General features: G+C 33.8%; 1 protein-coding gene across 2 annotated transcripts in view; it reads right to left on the bottom strand.

The window, feature by feature from the left end:
- Positions 1–1,478: 1,478 nt before the first annotated feature.
- The window catches only part of KPNA5 (karyopherin subunit alpha 5), a 45,246-nt gene continuing 25,482 nt past the window's right edge, over positions 1,479–21,242 (bottom strand). For both annotated transcript variants that reach the window (XM_055433062.2, XM_055433063.2), the window contains exons 8-14: positions 16,062–16,161; positions 13,518–13,681; positions 11,171–11,249; positions 9,103–9,228; positions 8,204–8,331; positions 5,125–5,303; positions 1,479–2,615 (exon numbers count right to left, since the gene is read on the bottom strand). In XM_055433062.2, the coding sequence (XP_055289037.1) occupies positions 2,428–2,615; positions 5,125–5,303; positions 8,204–8,331; positions 9,103–9,228; positions 11,171–11,249; positions 13,518–13,681; positions 16,062–16,161 (964 nt within the window). In that variant the 3' untranslated portion in view covers positions 1,479–2,427. The remainder of the gene's footprint in view (positions 2,616–5,124; positions 5,304–8,203; positions 8,332–9,102; positions 9,229–11,170; positions 11,250–13,517; positions 13,682–16,061; positions 16,162–21,242) is intronic.

Consider the following 21,242-nt stretch of genomic DNA (forward strand, 5'->3'; position numbering starts at 1 on the left):
AATCTTAGGAAAGCAAGTTGAAAAAAGAAAAAAATTTCCCACAAGGGCCAGTGAAGATTAAGGAAAATACATTTTGGAGCATTTAAAATAGTACATTTGAAAAGAGTAGTCATATTAAGAAAAATTTTAGAAACAAAAGTATTTGCTAGTATTGGTTCAATAAAGTTATTGCCACACCAATAGCTGGTCCCAACAATTACATATTGCCCCTTGCACTCAAATCTAATCAAATCAATTATCCTAGTAACAGATCCAATGAATTAAATATAATTTTTGTACATAAATGCCTAAAATATGGTCAAATTCTATACTTAGAGGTATAATGCTTGCTTTACTGGAAAAAATTTAAAATTAAAGGCCATTCTATTATTTTCATTATTTTTCCTTCTGTAAGAACTATTTTGTTTGAAAGACGTGGTTTAGAGATTTATTAATCTAAATCTCCTAAACTGACTACAGGGTCCTCAAAATAAAAGCAGGCACAGCTGGTTAGTTTATGAATTATGCTGCATTATCAAGTTCAACTGATTAGAAAGAGTGGAATACCCTGTCACCTGATACTTACACTATCAGCATCACAAAAAAGTGTTGATCTGATAAATTCACCATCAATTTGGTAATCTTTAATATAACTACCCTGTTCTTTTGAATATACATATACTGAACTTCATAACTTCTACTACAATAAAAAGGGCACAGATACAATACTCTACTTAACAATATAAAAGAGGTTTGGCAGATGCAGTCAGCATTACGGACACCATTTAAACCTGTAGTCTATAGCCTGTAGGTTTTAAGTGTTTTGCCAAAAGCTTAGTTTCATGATATATAATTTTACAAAGTGTCATACTATTTAAAAGTACCTCTGTATACATTTTCTTGTTAACATGCCTCTGATTTCCAGCAGAAACATTATAAATGATACCATAAATGAAATCTTTCTTTACAGAATAGACTATGAGTCATATCAAAAATGCTTTTAGTTTCTATCTTAAAACAGCAATAAACTAATTTTTAAATAAGTATTTTAGATATATAACTGGAAATGTAAACAGCCTGTATATAACTATAAATGAAAAGACTGAGCTCAACAGTACCATATCTGCTTAGAAAACTACCGAGTATAGTACCGTGAAAAAAAAACACATAAGACACATGCATATATATGGATCTATAAATAAATATATATATATATATATAATTTTCTATTGAAACTTTTTTAAAAGTTTCAAAATATGAAGAGGTTTTTGCTGTTAACATAAACGCTTATATTAACCAATCTGATACAAATGTAATCTAATACAATGGTACATTGACAAGCAGCAGTATGACCCTCTGAGTATTACCAAAGGGAAAAAAAATCCTAATATAGGTTTCAACCAATTAAAGAATCATTAGTAATTTTCATTAATATCATCCTTTTGTGTCCAAACATTAAGTACATTTAATAAAATTTAACACACAACAAGGTGATTTCTTCAGGACAGTTTTGCCACTCAAGTACCTAAGTTCATTATTACACAGAAAGTGAAACTTTTCGATTACTGCTCTGAAAAATCAGAGAAAGGAATACAGTATTATTTTTGCTATGCAGCACTACTTTAGATTCATGATGGCATCTCTATCATGATGCTCTTTAAAATAAGCAGTGAAAAAATAAAAAAACACTATTTCAAAAATGCTAGCATATTTGGTCAAAATATAAAATATACTAATATAGCATTTATATGTTAAAAACACAAATATTTAAATGTTGTGTAATTATTTTAATGTGTTCAATATGAAGAACAGCTTCTCTCTTTACAATTGCTGCATTTTAATTGATTATCAGTACAACATTTTTCCTATGTTTTGTAAGTAACTTTTATAGGTTTCGTTAAACCTTTTTTTTTTGCAAAGTATAACCTACAGCACAGTGATTCATAATTTCTGCTAACATCTATCTTTACATTCTAATTTAGCCTTTTCTCTATTTCATGCTTCTGAAGCTTTTTTGTTTTGTTTTTGCTTTGAGAGGTAGATTTAGTAGAGAACGGGAATGTCAAACACTGCCAAAATGCAATTATCAACAGTTGTACTGTTAATGTGCAGTTTCCAAGAGTGCTAGAAAAATTCAGAACCATTATTGTAATACTTTACCAAAATTCTCCTTCTCAGGCTTAAATTATTAATGTATTTAACTGTTCTCAAATAGATACAAAAAAAAGGTAAAACAATGAAAGATATATATACAGGCAGAGAAACATAACAACAAAACTATAATAAAAGGTTGCATATTAATGGAAACTTTTGTTTTGCTTTCTAAAAGTGCATCTTCTTTCTTTTTTTGTTCTACACAAAAACACATCAAATATTCCTACTGACAATGCAAGAAAGGGGAGATATGTAAAGCTACCCTTCTTAGCCATTAATTTACCTCCTACCAAATTAAAGTTGGAACCCTTCCATTGGTGCTTCCTGCTGCTGAAATACAAACTGTTGCTGATTTTCATCCACTTGAGGTACAATACTGGGGTCGTCGTCTTCTACACCAAAGTAATGTTCAATCAGATCAAAAGCCTTTTGGTAAATTTCCTGATTTTCATGGCTTTGCAGAAATTCAATTTTATCTAGACCTATTATATAAAGCATACATATAAAATCAAAGTTATTACTCAGATTTCAACATATATTTTAATCTTAATAATGAATCAATAGTATCACCAGTCCACTGGCAATGGAACTGTTATTTTTAATCTAATTAAAAAATTAAAACATAATTTTTAAAGGTGGTATTCCATTTACAGTTATTACAAAACATTGGCTATATTCCCTGTGTTGTAAAATACATCCTTGAGCCTACCTTATCCAATAATTTGCACTCCACCCCTACTGGCTACAGTGGTAACCACTAGTTTATATGAGTCTGCTTCTCTTTTGTTATATTCACTAGTTTGAAGTATTTTTTAGATTACACATTTAAGTGATTCTGTAGTTTTTATCTGATTTTTACATATAATGATAGTCAATACTTATGCTTTATAGTTCACGAATAAAAATACTGGGCAATAGGGTATGAAGAGTAAGCATTGGCTGGGCAGTAGGAAGATCACAGAATCCACCCTTCTAGTTGTATGCTTTTTCCCAAATAAGTTTGATTCCTCTGTACTTCAGTTTCTGAATTTTAAAATGACAGTTTTAGATCATGTAAACTCCACAAGTTATTTCCAGAGTAATCATGCTAAATAAAAAGCACAAAAAGGGAAAGCAACAAAACAAAAACAAATTAAAAAATCTAAAATTAATGAGCAAACTAACAATAAGTTCTCTCACAGAATAAGCCAAAGTGTATCAATAAGGAATAAGTGAATACTATTTGTAAATCCAATACAGTTTATAAGTGAAACTGAAAAAACCCACTTGCATAGTGTAAGGAGAATCTACAGTGCTCTATATTACTGCTTACAAAAAAATAATCCACATGTAAGTCTGGATGATGCTAAAAGTATTTTTCACTTAATTACAGATAAACCTCTTCAATTTATTGCAGGATATAAAGAATACACCATGTAATCATATCTATATACACTCACAGAATAGCTCAAACTCTAGTATAACTTGGGGCCAAAATAATAATTGTAGTCAGGAAATATTCTTAAATCAACAATTAATATCTTTCATTTATATGATGTCTTAACCAGTGACATTATGTAATTTGAAATAAAGGCAAAGTGGTCTCCCAGGCTTTGGTTGAAGAACAGCAAATAAAAGCTTGAATGGATATAATAGGACTTAAGACAGAAAGTGAATATTTAATGGAAATATACTGAGAGGAAAAAGAACTGACTTAGATTCATGCCTCATCTGGAAATAAATTCCATGGTCTTGGTGACAGTTGTTTGAATTCTGGATCTGATGCCAAACACAAAGGACAAAAAAGCAAAAATAAACAAGTGGGACCACATTAAACTAAAAAACTTCTGCACAGCAAAGGAAAACATCAGCAATATGAAAAGATAACCTAGGAAATGAGAGAAAGTACTTGTCAATCATATACCTAGTAGGGGGTTAATATCCAAAATATATAATGAACTCATATAACTCAATACCCAAAAACCAAACTATCTGATTAAAAAATGGGTAGAAGATCTGAACGAGTATTTTTTCAAGGTAGATACACAGATGCCCAACAGGTATATGACAAGATGCTCAACATTATTAATCATTAGGGAAATGGAAAATCAAAACTATAATAAGATATCACCTTATACCTGTTAGAATGACCACCGTCAAAAAGATAAGACAGGAAGTGTTGGTAAGGATGTGGGAAAAGGAAACCCTTGTGCACTATTGGTGGGAATGTAAACTGGTGCAGTCCCTATGGATAACAATATGGATTATATGGTAGTTCTAGTTTTAACATTTTACATTTATTTTCTTGATATTTATCTCAAGAAAATGAAAAAAAAAATGAACTCAAAGATATTATGAACCCCCATGTTCATTTCAGCATTATTTACAACAGCCCAGACATGGAAGCAATCTTATCTATCAAAGAATGAACCGATAGAGAAAATGGGGTACATACACACACAACACATACACATACAGAAGAATATTATTCAGCTTTTTTAAAAATGAAGAAAACCTTGCCATCTGCAACAACCTGGATGGATCTTGGGGGCATTACACTTAGTGAAACAAGTCACAGATACAGATAAATACCTTATAATCTCACTTATATGCAGAATCTAAACAAACAAAAACAAAGAGCTCAGAGTGAGCACATTGATACAGGTTACAGACTGGCTGTTGCCAGAGATATGAGGTGAGGGGGTGAATTAAACGGGTGAAAGGGGCTGTCAAAAGGCACAAACTTCTAGTCTGTATAAGCTTTGGGGAAGTAATGTACAGTGATGGGGACTACATTTAATAATACTGTAATATATATATGAAAGCTGCTAAGAGTAAATCTGAAGAGTTCTCATTACAAGAAAAAAAATTTTAACTATGGTGACATGAACTATAATTCATTTTGCAGTATATACAAATATTGAATCATTATGTTACATACATGAAACCAATGTGTCACTTGGATCTCAATTAAAAAATTGATAGCAACTATAAATTTTACTGAATGCTCACCATATGCTTCTTCAATGAGGGCACAGTATGGATTAATGCCTATTCCATTCTGCTTAGATTCTTGTTCTCCAAGCCGTAAAATATTTTCAAGTCCATTTAAAGCCACTTGAACTATTTTAGAGTCCATAACAGTCAATAGATCACAAAGTGGTTTAATGCAGCCTAAGGCTACCAAATACCTTCAGAGTAATTAAAAAAAAATGTGGGGGAAAAGCATTTTAAAAGACTTAAATAAAGCAATGACATGAAAACATTCTTCAATGAAATGTTACATAAACACTTAAGTAATCCTAAACAATCTCAAACATTAAAAATACTTAAATTTTTACTCATAAAGGAACCTGAATATTCTTACTCTCTTATTTCCATAATTTAACATAATTAGAAATTAATGGTATTACAAATATTACAAAAAATACATATAAGCAAATTGGTACTTATAGTTGTTTTTGCATAGCATATGAGTGCAAAGAATAGTTGGCTCAAGGTTTGTTTTTGTTTTAAAGGTTAGTTAGCCCGTGTAACACATGAAGCCATATCAGGAAATGAAGAGGGAAAAGAGACACCTAAATCAAACTGAAATTTTCCACAGAAACAATCACAGTTAATGTTCTAAAATATAGGCTGTGTTTCAGAAGCACAGAAGGCTTTTAGGAGCAAAACAGGCCATGTTGTGAATAATCTTAATAAACAATGATCACAAAAATTATTCTACTCATTTCCTAATGCTTTTTCCTTTTCTAGTTGTTATTATATCTTTAAAATAGCTATTTTCTTCACCTGGCAAAAAGTCCATATTAAGCATGCTCTAAAGTCCATATTAAACATGCTCTAAAGCCAAACTGCGTGGTTTCAAGTCCTAATCCCACACTTTATTAGTTGTGTGATTTAGTGTAACCTCTCTGTGCCTCAGTTTCCACATCAAAAGTGAAAATAATAATAGTACTAAACTAGAATGCTGCTGAGAATACTGCAAACATTCAGTATAAGTTAGTTTTCATCCCCACCTCTTTTAAATGTGCATATCTTCACTGGAATACTCACTTGCCATATACTAACCTGTGACTGACCAAATATAATTACTGAATGAATAACTATCTCATAGTTATAAAGTTAATGAAAATAAAATATATGAAAGCATCTGATGTACTGCTGATGCTCAATAACTGAAATGACTTAGCATAACCACTCCGTTCCGTCGCTCAGTCGTGTCCGACTCTTTGCAACCCCGTGAACTGTAGCCTACCAGGCTTCTCCATCCATGGGATTCTCCAGGCAAGAATACTGGAGTGGGTTACCGTTTCCTTCTCCAGGGGATCTTCCTGACCCAGGTCCCGCATTGGAGGCAGTCGTTTTACCTCTGAGCCACCAGGGAAGCCCTAGCAGTCAATAAATATTAGTGATAGGAATGCTGAACCTTATCTGAGATCAAGTCTTCTTTCCTATCTGCAGAGTTAATGAAATGGTGGAAATGGCTAGAAAAATAATTATCTCAATTTGGACACCTGGTTCTTACTAATACATTTTAAGGAACAGACACAAAAATGAAAATAAATTGAAAAATAAAATACAACTGTTTATAAACTGTTTACAAACTTTGGGCCCCAAAACAGACAAAAATAACATCAGCATCAAAAAAATATACAAGTTAGAACAAATGAAAGATCTTATTTTATCACTGTTTGTATTCATGACACAAATGAAATGGAAATAATAGTGATTAAATCAAAGAGGAGGAATGGAAAATAAAAGGCAGAGACAGATGGTATCAACATATCTGAGTAAAGAAAATAACAGTAGAAATGAAGGCAATAATAGACAATGATCTCCCCAAAAGTAGATTTCAAAATCCTCCTAGTGATTTGTAAATTGGCATAGCAGCTAACTTCTTGTTGTATAAATTAAGAATTAAATCAAATACGTATTAGAAAATATTTCCTAAATAAGCACTTCAAAAAACCAAAGAAGTCTCGAGTTTCATGAAGTGATCCTCAGAACAAGAAGATTCTGTAGAAAGTCAGGCTTTTATAAAACGGCAAAGTAGAACTTTGTTATGGAGGAAAAAAGAGTGAAAGCAGGGAATTCTCTGGCAGTCAAGTGGTTAGAATTCTGTGTTTCCCCTGCAGGGGATATGGATTTGATCCCTGTCCAGGAACTAAGTTCCCGCAAACCACACCATGCAGGAAAAAAAAAAAAAAGTGACAGCAGAAAAGAGAATACCGATAATAAAAATTATGATGATTACAAATAATAATGATAATAGATAATCTTAGTAGACAGCTTAATGTTTAGGCACCAAGGTAAAGCACTGCAGGACTGTAAGTGTACAAGTTATACAGGGAGGCCTGGCGTGCTGTGATTCATGGGGTTGGAAAGAGTCGGACACGACTGAGCTACTGAACTGAACTGAATACTACCATAACGTACTATCCATTATTCAATTCATTTTAAAAAATGAAGACACTCATGGATTAGAGAGACTAAATGACTTTGGAAGGTCATGCATCCTTTAATAAATAGGATTTGAAAGCAGGCTAACTTCAAAGTCCATATACCTATTATTTACGTTGTTAGGAAAAGAAACAAAAACAATAAAAAGCCTAGAATCAAACAAGTATACTGAAAAAAGAAAAAAATTTATTTATGAAAGAATAAAAGTGAGATAATATACACAGGTAAGGCTAACAGTCAACTAGGAATGTCTATTTCAATTTTATTTTAAATAAGTGGATATTCAAATTTATTAGCCATTTTATAAAGTTACATGCATGAGATTTTAATGGTCAAAAAAATACTTAATGCCCATAATAGTATAGTTTTCAAATTAACATATGCTTCTTTTTCAGATTTTTAATCTCTGATTTTTCATAGTTTGCCTAGGAGAATATCAATTATACTTTGACAAAAATAAACCACTGTGGTGAATAAAAGATGTAACAAATGCTGTCATTTCACATTAGAAATGCTTATAAAACTAACTTAGAAATAATGTTTTAGTTTTATCAACAAATAAAAAGTATGTATTATTCCAAATTTTGTCCTATTTATATTTAAAAAACAATTAAAAATTTTTTTTCACCTGATCTGTTCTGGAGTGCCTCCTGATGTTGCATTAGTTATAGCCCAAGCTGCTTCTTTCCTTGTGCGAAACTCTGCTTTCTGAAGAATCTCAATTAAAACAGGAAAAATATTTGCATCTATAACAGCCTGAGGAGAAAAAGTGATATAGCATAATCAATGCAAATAGTGCCTTATAAATATTATGAAGTAGAGGAATCTTGAAACTCGTTGGCTTTAAAATATCAGACTTTTTGGAAACCTTTAGAAATACTTTATTTCTAAATTTTCAACAAACGTTCACATACTTTCCTTTAAAGACTACAAAATATATTAGCAAAATATAAATTTTAAAGATGATAAAGCACGGGCTAGTCATTGATCAAGAAATTAGTATTAAATGACTCAAGGAGCTTGATGGGACACTAATAAATCATTAAAAGCGTTGAGAGAAGATTATTGTCTAGTGTGTTAGTTGCTCAGTCGTGTCTGACTCTTTGTAACCCCATCGACAGTAGCCTGTCAGGCTCCTCTATCCATGGGATTTTCCAGGCAAGAACACTGGAGTGGGTAGCCAATCTTTCCAACCCAGGCATCAAACCTGGGTCTCTTGCAGGCAGATTCTTTACCATCTGACTCACCAGGGAAGCCCAATCATTGCTGATATTGAAACCTAATGAAATTCAAGCTCTTCTTAATGACTAACCATTATGTGTCAGGTACTGCACTAGAATACCTACTACAAGTAAATGTTATTATTTTACAGGAGGAAAATTCAGTTCTATAAAAAACTTTTCAAGGATCTTTTAAGAATCTGTTTTCAATAACTCACTAAAAAAAAAAAATCACTGATAAAATGCTGACTTCTGTTCAAAATGACTCCTGAGATATCCTGTTTTTTCTAATATGAAAGCTATTTACCTGAATCTGAGCTCTGTTTCCAGCAGTGATGTTTGAAACAGTCCAGCAGGCTTCTTTTCTGATTGACTCCTTTGAGCTACTCAGTAAGTGTAAAAGACAGGGTAAAGCAGAACAATTCAAAATTACCTAAAACAACAAAATGGAAACAGTTTTATTGGAAAAGAACCACACAAAAATATACTATTTAGAAACACAATAATAATTCTGGAAAACTGTATTAAGAAAAAAGAAATGTCTCTCAAAGTAAAACTTAGTTACGCACTTGCTGTCTTCTGCTCTCCCAATTTGCCAAAACTTGGTGTAGTGAAGTGCCCTGTTGTCAATCCACTCATTTGCAAATATGCAGAATACAGAGGTGTGCCCATCAAGTTTACAAATACATTCAGAGTTCAACCGATACAACTATTTGAACAGAGATTTAGTAATTGGTCAGGATCCAACCACTTAAGTTTTGCCAAATAAATTAATGGGGAAAATATATCTTATTCTATACCTCAAACAGTTTGAATGTATCTAATTCCATAACTGTTAAGAAATAGTGTCTATTAAGAAACTGTTAAGAAATGTGTATATTAAGTCTATTTGTTTCATTAAAATTTATTCTGTCCTATTTTCCTTTTGTAAGTACAGTTTGCTTCCCCGGTAGCTCAGCTGGTAAAGAATCTGCCTGCAATGCAGGAGACCCTGGTTCAATTCCTGGGTCAGAAGATCCCTTGGAGAAGAGAAAGACTACCCACTCCAGTATTCTTAGGAGCTTCCCTAGTGGCTCAGACAGCAAAGAATCTGCCTGTAATGCAGGAGACCTGGGTTCGATCTGGGTTGGGAAGATCCCCTGGAAGAGGGCATGGCAACCCACTCCAGTATTCTTGCCTGGAGAATTCCATGGACAGAGGAGCCTGGTGGGCTTCAGTCCATGGGGTCACAAAGAGTTGGACACGACTGAGTGACTAAGCACAGCATGGTTTGCTTTGTCTCTTTACATTCTTTATTTCATGGCAAGATTAATTATGCTCCATTTTCACAATAACCACAATGATTTACATTAAATTTAATTGGTGAAGAACATATGAAGCAGTGCACCAAAATTCTGCTGAAAACAGTGTATGTGTAGACGTGCATTTTATTTTAAAGAGCTATTTTAAATTAATAATTATCAATTGCTAAAGATCTACTGTTTAATAACTAAATATCTAAATATGACTTCAAAAGACTAAAACTGAAAGAATGTAGATTAGAATATACAGTTTATGATAGCAGTGGATAATTTAATGTTTCTGAGTTTAAGTTTGTATCTTTAAGAAAGAGTATTCCAGATCTGAAATCAGTCTGACATCATACCTTTTTAAGTCTCACCATCATCCAAGACAGGCAAACACACACGCAGACACATACAGATGCAGACACAGACACACACACACAGTTAGTTACCAATCTGGGAAATGTTTCCTTGCTATCCTTCCTTCAACTCTCATAATCTAGTTTTTCAATCTATTACAAAGACCCTTGTATTTCCAACCCAACTTTTAACCTGTTTATCATCAATCACCATCTCCTAAGCAGTTTCTTTTCCAGCCAAGTTTAACACCTCTTAATCAAAACTCAAACATGTGTGCCTCTACCCTATGACCACATAAATTTCTTCTAGTCTACTGAAATTCTTCCACAGCTGTAATTCCAACTCCTTTATGGAATCTACAAAGATTTCTCGGCACACCGATTTTTTAAGAAAAATTTTATAGTATTTAAGGACAAATCAGTTCTCAGGAAACATACTACCTTAGGTAATTTGATTTATTTCATTATATATTTTCTCCTCACTTTTCTCAAGAGCCAAAGTCCTACCTTGTACTTCTTTACACTGATATAGGTCTAGGATAGTGCCTTCATATACAGGTATTTGAGATGGATTACTTATTACTGAGAATATGCTTACTGACATATAACAGATGCCTGCATAATTATGGTAATGCTAACATCTTGTTTAACATGTAACCAAGTCATATGAAAATGTAAAACTTCTTAAAAGTTCCTTATGTTACCAATTTATCATATTACAGTCTGAACTCACCTGTGTTTGAATATCATCACCAGTCACAATATTACCAACTGCTCTTAACGCAGGTGATACAACTTTATAATCATTGTGCCTAAAAGCAAAAATATGAACTTACATTCTATATTAAAATTTACAGAAAATTTGCCAAAGTAGTACAGAAAATCCCTCCATGCTCTTTACCCAGAGATCCCTTTCAAGTTTCACTGATTTTCCCAGTAATATTCCTCTAACAAAGAAATCTAACCCAGAATCATGTGTTGCACCCGTCTTTCCAGTCTCTTTCAAATCAAAAGAATTCCTGAGTTTTCCCTGTGACAATCAAAAGCTAATTATTTGGTTTTGTTCAGTGATTAAGACGAAGTTATATGCTTTTGGCTGAGATATCAGAAATGCTATAGTCTTTTCATTACATGGTATTGGATGGCATATGGTATCTATCTTGTCCATTATAGTGACACTGGCCTCTGTCACTTAAATAAGATGGTGTCCACCAGATTTCTTCACTACTGTTTTTCCCTTTATAATTAGTGTTTTGTCAGAAAATAATACTTTTAAACTATGTAAAACACCATTCCTTAATCCACTTTCACCACTAGCTTTAGCATATTCTGATATTTATTGTCTGAATTAATAATAATCATCAGTGTTGTTGCCAATGATGACTAATACTATCACTTACACTATGTACCTTTTTCTTAATCTACTGATCTATCTACTTATTTAAGTGTGGACTTATGGATTGCTATTTTATTCAAAGAAGTTGTAATATGTTACTACAATTTATTTCAATGTTCAAATCATCCCAAGTTTAAACTGTAGGAGTCCCTTCAAGTGGCCTTCTGTGTCCTTTTGATATTTCTCTCTTCTTTGAGCCGGAGAAGGCAATGGCGACCCACTCCGGTCCTCTTGCCTGGAAAATCCCATGGATGGAGGAGCCTGGTAGGCTGCAGTCCATGGGGTGGTGAAGAGTCAGACACGACTGAGCGACTTCACCTTCACTTTTCATTTTCATGCACTGAAGAAGGAAATGGCAACCCAATCCAGTGTTCTTGCCTGGAGAATCCCAGGGACGGGGGAGCCTGGTGGGCTGCCATCTATGGGGTCGCACAGAGTTGGACACAACTAAAGCAACTTAGCTGCAGCTGCAGTTTCTTTGAGCTCTCAATACTTTCTGGGTTCATCTTGCCTTTTTTTTTCAGGCCCAGCCCTGGTATTAGTCATTTCTTCAAGAACCCATGACTCTACTTGATGAGAACAGTGTTTAAAAACCAAGATTTGTGCATTCGGTGTGCTCATCTTGTTAGTATACGTTTGTCACTGCTCTCAGGCCCTCTAAGAGGACACATATACACACATACATGTATATTTACATATATATTTATTTCTATATCTATCTCTTTATGATGAAAGCCACGAGCTCACATTGATATCTTTACTTCTGATCTAGTACCATAAGATTATTCTGGCTTTTCTCCTTTCCATACATATATCACCATTTTCTAAGAATAAGAAGCTGGCTTCCATTATCACAACCTCCCTATATATGACCAGTCTTCTGATTCAGCTAGACTGCTATCCTGTATGGGTTCCAATTCCTGCTCCAGCCTGCTTATCTGCTCTGCTCTAGTGGGTGTCATCGTCAGTGTGGGCCCTGATCTGATCCCTCTGTTGGACTGTGTTCCCCTGCTCCTCAGATGCTGTCTTCAAGCTAGGGCCACAACCTCTTACTGAACCTCTCTTTTGTACCATCTTCCTTCTTTGAGCCTACCTGATGACTTTTTGACAAAATAAAAAAGGAAGAAAAATAACACACTTTTTCAAAAGAAAAGGATGAGGAAGCTAAAAATAATCTTTTTAAAACAAGTTTTCTTACAAGTTTTTAATTTCTTTTATAGAAAATCTGTTCTTTTTAATGAAAGTAGCAACAATAGGCCAGCAAAGAAAAACATGATCTTTAATACAAGTGAAATACTAAATGTTCTTCACTGCATGGACCCATACACAAATTGATTATAGTAATGAACAACTGAGTAGTTATTGGTTCTGTGAGAGCAGAACTGTGTTCCATACATTATTAACATATTGCACAACACTCTAGCAGGTAATAGGCATTCAATAAATACTTGGTGAATTAAGTCCCGCCCATTCATGAAGAGATTAAACTAGTAAAATTCATTAACAAACTGATAGAGGATATAAAAACTAAGTTTAAGGGTCAGAGTCTCAGTATTTCAGCTATTCTGCAGAGTGGATTTGGTAGCTTTTCAATCCTTCCTTTTCAAGATGTTTAGAAGGCCATTACTCTAATTGCTAAAGTTAAAACACAATCATATACTTATTAACCATAAATTATAGTTACATCAAAAGTTCCACCAATCTTCGACAGACTCCAGAATCAATGACTGCCTGAATTTTATCGTTGGATCCATCGGAAAGATAAGAAAGGGCCCAACACACATCTGCTAATACATCTGGGTCACTGCTAAACAACAATCGTGACAGGACATTTAAGCAAGGTGAAACCTGGAAGGGAAGAAAGAGCCAGTATTTAAAATTTTTCTCCATCCAAAACAGTTTCTTTAGGAAAATAATTTCTACTCAGTTTAAAAATTTTAAATACAAAATTTAAGCTAGAAAAATATCAGAGAAATTGACATTCCACTGTTTGAAAATTATGATCATGAAAACTACATATAAACATGAAACTGATTATGATTCCTATTTATCTTATCCTGAATAAGTTATTTTGCAAAGTTCATAAAAATAATTACGTATTAGGGATCTCCTATGTCTGAATCATATACACACACCCCAACAATGATTTAAAAAACAATGAAGTCCTACAGAGTTCTAGTTTTAAGAAAACAAAAACATTTTTGCCCCACTGTCTTCTCAGAAACTAGGAAAAGAAAAACTAGAAATACAAATTCCATCTTTGAGGAGTCCAGTAGACATTTATAATCCTGTCTACAACTGGTGAGCTGCAGAAACTGAACTTTGGGGTACAGTTCATAGAAGAGGCTGAAATGAAACACTGGACTGTAAACTAGAGAGATTAAGTAAGTTACATACTGACTGAATTCAAAACTTCCAGCCCTCTTGCAATTCCCAGCTCCTAGGTCTCCTACTCAACCTAATCCACCCACCTTCCAACAGGAGAGTAAAAAATCTGTCCTTAGAGAAACAAAATGGTTTCAGAAAACATACTGAAATTTGGAGTTCCTCAAAGAAAACATGGTTTTGCTGCCCGATTAGTCTACAGTGAAGCTCATAAGATGATGAGCCTATATACCCATCTTTCAATCAGCTTTTTAGTGCCTGCCTCTTGAGTATTTCCAGAGTGTCAAGGATCACCAGCTGTATGAGAGCTTCTAGTAGGGAAGAAATCAAAACAACTAGACCATAAACAAAATGAAGGAGACATCAGAAAAAAAGAAAAATTCAAAAATTATAAACCCACAGATATGACAATTTGCTGAAATCATAAAAGAACAAAAATTTATATAAAGATGAGCAATCAAAGAACAAAAAATATTATTCTTGCAAATATAAAATGATTGTGAAAATAAAATTTTAAAAACTTTGCATGATAAAAGAATCTCTCTCATAGAAAATCACAAAAAATTTACTTAACAAAAGTCTAATGAAAGAAAAAGACTCCTAACTTTAAGAATTTTACACTTTAGAGGAAAAAAAGTTTTTTTAATATCAAAAAGTCAACAAATAAACACATATTATATTAAAAGGTACTGACAAAAAGGAGTAAAATGTGGAGGTCAGTGGCTAGGGACAGTTATAGATTGAGGTAGAGATTGAACAGGTAACTTTTAAGCAAGGACTTAAAGATGGGAAATTAGTCAGGTAGATATTAAAGCAGTACTGCAGGTCAGGGGCTCTCAAAGTGTGGTTCCATGGACCCCTGGGGAATTCTTGAAACCTTTAGGGGGTCTTTAATGCCAAAACTATTTTCACAGTTATTATGTGTTAGCTTAGAAATAAATTAATTACAAAAAAAAACAAAAAAACACAATCAGCCTTTTTCATTTTGTTGACATTTGCACTAAAAGTATAAAAACAATGGTGGGTAGTAAAATTATCAGCTGCTGCTGCTGCTGCTAAGTCACTTCAGTCGTGTCCGACTCTGTGTGACCCATAGACGGACACCCACCAGGCTCCCCCGTCCCTGGGATTCTCCAGGCAAGAACACTGGAGTGGGTTGCCATTTCCTTCTCCAATATGTGAAAGTGAAAAGTGAAAGTGAAGTTGCTCAGTCGTGTCCGACCCTTGGCGACCCCACGGACTGCAGCCTACCAGGCTCCTCCATCCATGGGATTTTCTAGGCAATAGTACTGGAGTGGCTTGCCATTGCCTTCTCCGAAAATTATCAGCTGCTGCTACTGCTAAGTCACTTCACAAATCAAGGCAGTGATACCAAAATGTACCACAGATTGTTGTAGTCTTCACATCCACATACTTATAGTTAATAGTGAGAAGGGAGAACAATCCCGGAAGAAGCAGTAAAAATTACTAATTTTATTAAACCTCAACTCCTGAATACATGTTTTTTGAATACTCTGAGATAAAATGGAAAATACATATCAAGCACTTCTGCATATCAAAAAACTATGATGATGATCTCCAAGAAAAATACGTGTTTGAGTTACAAGCTGAATTAGCTATTTTATTTTCCCCACAGTAATACCATTTTTACTTAAAAGACTGACTCTTAATCGTTATTCAGTCAAATATTTGGCAGACTTTTTTCTTTGGGAAAATAAACCAAGTGAGCCTTTTCATTATGCATCTTTTGATTTTGAGTACAGTCCCATTAATCTCTAAAAATCTATTATAAGGAGACTTTAAAATTTTTGTAGACAGATTAATTTGTGTACTTTACAAATACCTTACTAAAGTTCGGAGGAGGATTTTTGCCTCTACATAAATTCGAGAGGGCCCATACGGCATTTCTCGTTGTTGTAAGTCTGTTTGAATTTGTTAGTAACCTGCCAAGAAAAAGAAAATAGGAACTGTCACTTTATATTCATTTTTCCTTTCCAGCTAGCTTCTACTATCATAATACAAAAATTCTTAATGTATCTTATAAGGAATCAAACTGATCTGGTAAAAGGAAAAGTGCATTTTAAAGATTCATTATATTTCTAGAAAAAAAAAACATTCAAAATAAAGAGTGCCATGGGAAATTGACTTAGTTATTTCTATATATTTTAAAAAGAGTACATTATTAGATTACTTGTTTTTAACCATGAAAATAATACACAATACAAATTCATAAAGTAAGGAATACAGAATTGAATGAAGATCAGATATTAAGGAAAAATAGTTTTATTTTTAACAGACTGCCTGTCTTAGTATTTCCATCTGCATCCTGCTAGCAAACTGCAAGAAGTACAGAGAACCTAGATTTAGGAAAAATTCTTATTCTAGAGTGACTTTGGCAAAAATGATACAGAAGATAACCCTGGAGGCCTGTCCTTCCCCAAAACACCAATTTTTGCAAACTCTGTTAGAATCAGTTTTATCAGAACTTTCCAAGATAGTAAATGTTCATAGTAAGCAAGTAAACTTTTAATCAGGAAGGGTCTGAAATGTGGAAGGAGAGCTTTCTGGCAATATAACTTACCTTTGTCCAATCCCCTCCCTAGCCTGGAAGCAGCCTTGCAGACAAAAGCTGGAGTTCCCACTGTGAGTTCTGTTTCCAAAAGGGTCTATGGAGACTTGTTTCCAAGTAATTATTGTGTTTCTCTGTTTTGACCTTTCTGGGTACTCCCTGAAGGACTGATGTAGGGGGCTTGCCTTTGTTTTGCCTAACTGGGAGCTCTCTCATTATGATCGATAGCTGATTTGTCATCAAAAATCATGGAGGACAGAGGCAATAATACACTTAAACTGCTGAAAGAAAACTATCAAACAAGAATTCTATATCCCGCAACATTATTTTTCAAGAATGAGGACAACAAAAGTTGAAAATTTCCATCATTAGTATATTCACTTTATAAGAATAACTAAAATAACTAAAATGTCCTGAAATAAAAAGACAATAATAACTCAGGACTGTATGAAGAAATAACAACATTAAAAATAACTACACAGGTATATAAAAGACAGTATTATTTCATTTCTGGTTTATAATTTCTTCTATGATTTAAAAAATATACACACAGAGCATTCATTATAAATCTACGTTAAGAGGTACACAATGTATAACAATGTAATCTGTAATAATAGTAACTTATTGTAAGACAGATACAAAGGAGCAGAGCCTTTGTATCATACGGAGACTGAAGTGGTATAAATTCAAATTTACTCTAAGTTTAAGATGTTAATTGTACTCCTTAGATTTTAAAAATACAACCAAAAAAATATACTAAAAAAGAAATGACAAGAGAATAGACACAGTATATTATTACACCCAGGGTGGATTCACGTCAATGTATGGCAAAACCAACCAATATAATGTTGTAAAATAATTAGCCTCCAATAAAAAAAAAAAGTCAATAAACACAAAAGAAGGCAGGAAGGAAGGAACTGAGGAACAAAAAAGGATTAAGGCATAAGACACATAGAAAACAACAAAATGGCAGAAGTACATTCCCATGAGCATTTACACTGAACGTAAATGGACTAAACTCTTGAATTAGAATTAAAAGGCAGTGACTAGCAGCATGCATTAAAAAACAAATAAAAAAAATAATAATTCATGAGTCATCTGTAATGCACTCTACAAGACACTCATTTTAGATTCAAAGATACAAACAGGTTGAAAGAAAAAGGATGGAAAAAGTATTCCATGCAAATAATAACCCAAAGAGAGCCAGGGTAGCTATATTAATATTAGGAAAATAGACAAGAGAAAATTTGTTTAAGAGATAAAAAATAACATTATATGCTGATAAGAATGACAATCCATCATGAAGTTTTAACATTTAGCAACAAAGCAAATCATACAAAGCAAAAACTGACAGAACTGAAGGGAGAAACAGACAGCTGTACCATCACAAAGGCCTTAATATAGTTTTCAGTAATAGCTAGAACACTTAAACAGAAGATCAATAAGAAAATAGTGGACCTCACCAACAATATAAATCAACTAATAGTAAGACACCTAACAGTCTATGGGGACACAGTGAGTTGGACATGGCCGAGCACAGTACATACAACACTCTACTCATTAACAACAGAACATACATTCTCTTCAATGGAATATTGAAGAATATCCCATGGAATATTCTCCAGGATATACCATATATTAGACCACAAGCTAAATCTGATGTATTTTCAAAGATTTAAATCTTACAGAGAACAATGGAATGAAGCTAAAAATCACTAAAAGAAGAAAAACTGGAAAATTCACAAATATATGGAAATTAAGTAATATACTCTTAAACAACCAATAAGTCAAAAAAAATCACAAGGAAATGAGGAAGTATTTCAGAATAAATGAAAATGAAAACCCAACATGCTAAAACTTACAGAATTCACTGAAAGCTTAGAGAGAAAATTATAACTGAAAATAACTACATTAAACAAGATATCAAATAAATAACATAAACTTATATCTTAATTAAGAAACCAAAAAATCTGCAGCAAACTATACCATAAGCTATAAGAAGGAAGGCAATAATAAAGAGCAGAGATAAATGAAACAGAGAAGAGAAAAAAACACTAGAGAAAATGAACTCCATCAAGAGTTGATTCTTTGAAAGAAAAATTAACAAAATAAACTTTTACCCAGACTGACAAAGAATAAAAGACTTAAATCAGGAATGAGAGTTGGGGATATTACTACTTATTTTTCAGAAAAACAAGTAATTATAAGAGAATACTATGGGATCAAATTGCCAACATCCGCTGGATCATGGAAAAAGCAAGAGAGTTCCAGAAAAACATCTATTTCCGCTTTATTGACTATGCCAAAGCCTTTGACTGTGTGGATCACAATAAACTGTGGAAAATTCTGAAAGAGATGGGAATACCAGACCACCTGATCTGCCTCTCGAGAAACCTATATGCAGGTCAGCAAGCAACAGTTAGAACTCGACGTGGAACAACAGACTGGGTCCAAATAGGAAAAGGAGTATGTCAAGGCTGTATACTGTCACCCTGCTTATTTAACTTATATGCAGAGTACATCATGAGAAATGCTGGGTTGGAAGAGTCACAAGCTGGAATCAAGATTGCCGGGAGAAATATAAATAACCTCAGATATGCAGATGACACCACCCTTATGGCAGAAAGTGGAGAGGAACTAAAGAGTCTCTTGATGAAAGTGAAAGAAGAGAGTGAAAAAGTTGGCTTAAAGCTCAACATTCAGAAAACTAACATCACAGCATCTAGTCCCATCACTTCATGGGAAATAGATGGGGAAACAGTGTCAGACTTTGTTTTTTGGGGTTCCAAAATCACTGCGGATGCTGATTGCAGCCATGAAATTAAAAGACACTTACTCCTTAGAAGGAAAGTTATGACCAACCTAGATAGCATATTAAAAAGCAGAGACATTACTTTGCCAACAAAGGTCCATCTAGTCAAGGCTATGGTTTTTCCAGTGGTCATGTATGGATGTGAGAGTTGGACTGTGAAGAAAGTTGAGCGCCGAAGAATTGATGCTTTTGAACTGTGGTGTTGGAGAAGACTGTTGAGAGTCCCTTGGACTGCAAGGAGATCCAACCAGTCCATTCTAAAGGAGATCAGTCCTGGGTGTTCATTTGAAGGACTGATGCTAAAGCGGAAGCTCCAATACTTTGGCCACCTCATGTGAAGAGTTGACTCACTGGAGAAGACTCTGATGCTGGGAGGGACTGTAGGCAGGAGGAGAAGAGGTTGACAGAGAATGAGATGGCTGGATGGCATCACCGACTCGATGGACGTGAGTTTGAGTGAACTCCAGGAGTTGGTGATGGACAGGGAGGCCTGGCGTGCTGTGATTCACGGGGTCGCAGAGGTGGACACAACTGAGCGACTGAACTGAACTATGAACTATAAGCCAACAAATTGGATAATGCAAAAGAAATGAACAATTTCTCAGAAACACATAAACTACCAAACTGATTCAAGAAGAAACAGAAAATCTAAATAGATATATAACAATTAAAGATACTGAATGAGTAATCAAAACCCTTCTAATAAAGAAAAGTCAAACATGAAACGATTTCACTGGTACATTCTACTAAACATTATAGAAGAATTAAATCCTTCTCAAACTCTTCTAGGAAATAAAAGAAAACATTCCTACCTTATTTTATGATGCCAGCTTTACCCTGATACCAAAGCCAAAGACATGACAAGTGTGTGTGTATGTGTGTGTATTACTAACAGATACAAAAAAATCTTCAACACAATTCTAGGAAACTGAATTCCAGGAACATATTAGAAGAATTACACACTATGAACTATGGAGATTTATCCCAAGAAGGCAAAGATGGTTCAATGAACAAAGACCAAACAATATATTCACCACATTAACAGCATAAAGGAAAACAACACAAAATGTGATCATGTCAACTGATGCAGAAAAAGCATTAACAGATCCCAACACGTCTTCATGATAAAAACACTCAACAACCTAGGAAAAGGAAACCATCTCAATATGATAAAGGATATTTATGAAAAACCGACAGCTAACATTATTCTCAATGGTGAATTCGTGATAAAAAAAAATAATGTCGCCACTTTTATGCAACATTATGGTGGCTCACTGGGTAAAGAATATGCCTGCAGATTCAACTCACACATGGATGGTCAACTCCTTTTCACCAAAGGTATCAAGATCATTCAATGAAGAGAGACTAGTCTCTTCAAGCAACCTTGCTAGAACAAGTGGATGTCCACATGTATCTCAAGTCACATAAAAAAATTAGCTCAAGATGAACCAAAAATGCAAATATAAGAGGTAAAACTCTTAGAAGAAAACATAGTGTTTCATGACCTTAAATTTGGCAATAGTTTTTTACATATGACACTGAAAACATAAGCAACAAAAGAAAAAACAGATACTACTGGACTTCATCAAAATCAGAAATTATGTGAATCAAAGAATTTATCAATAGAGTGAAAAGAAAACCCA

The sequence above is a fragment of the Moschus berezovskii genome, chromosome 10, assembly GCF_049115385.1.
Source record: "Moschus berezovskii isolate FMDL1 chromosome 10, NW_MosBer_1.0, whole genome shotgun sequence".
Lineage (NCBI taxonomy): Eukaryota > Metazoa > Chordata > Mammalia > Artiodactyla > Moschidae > Moschus > Moschus berezovskii.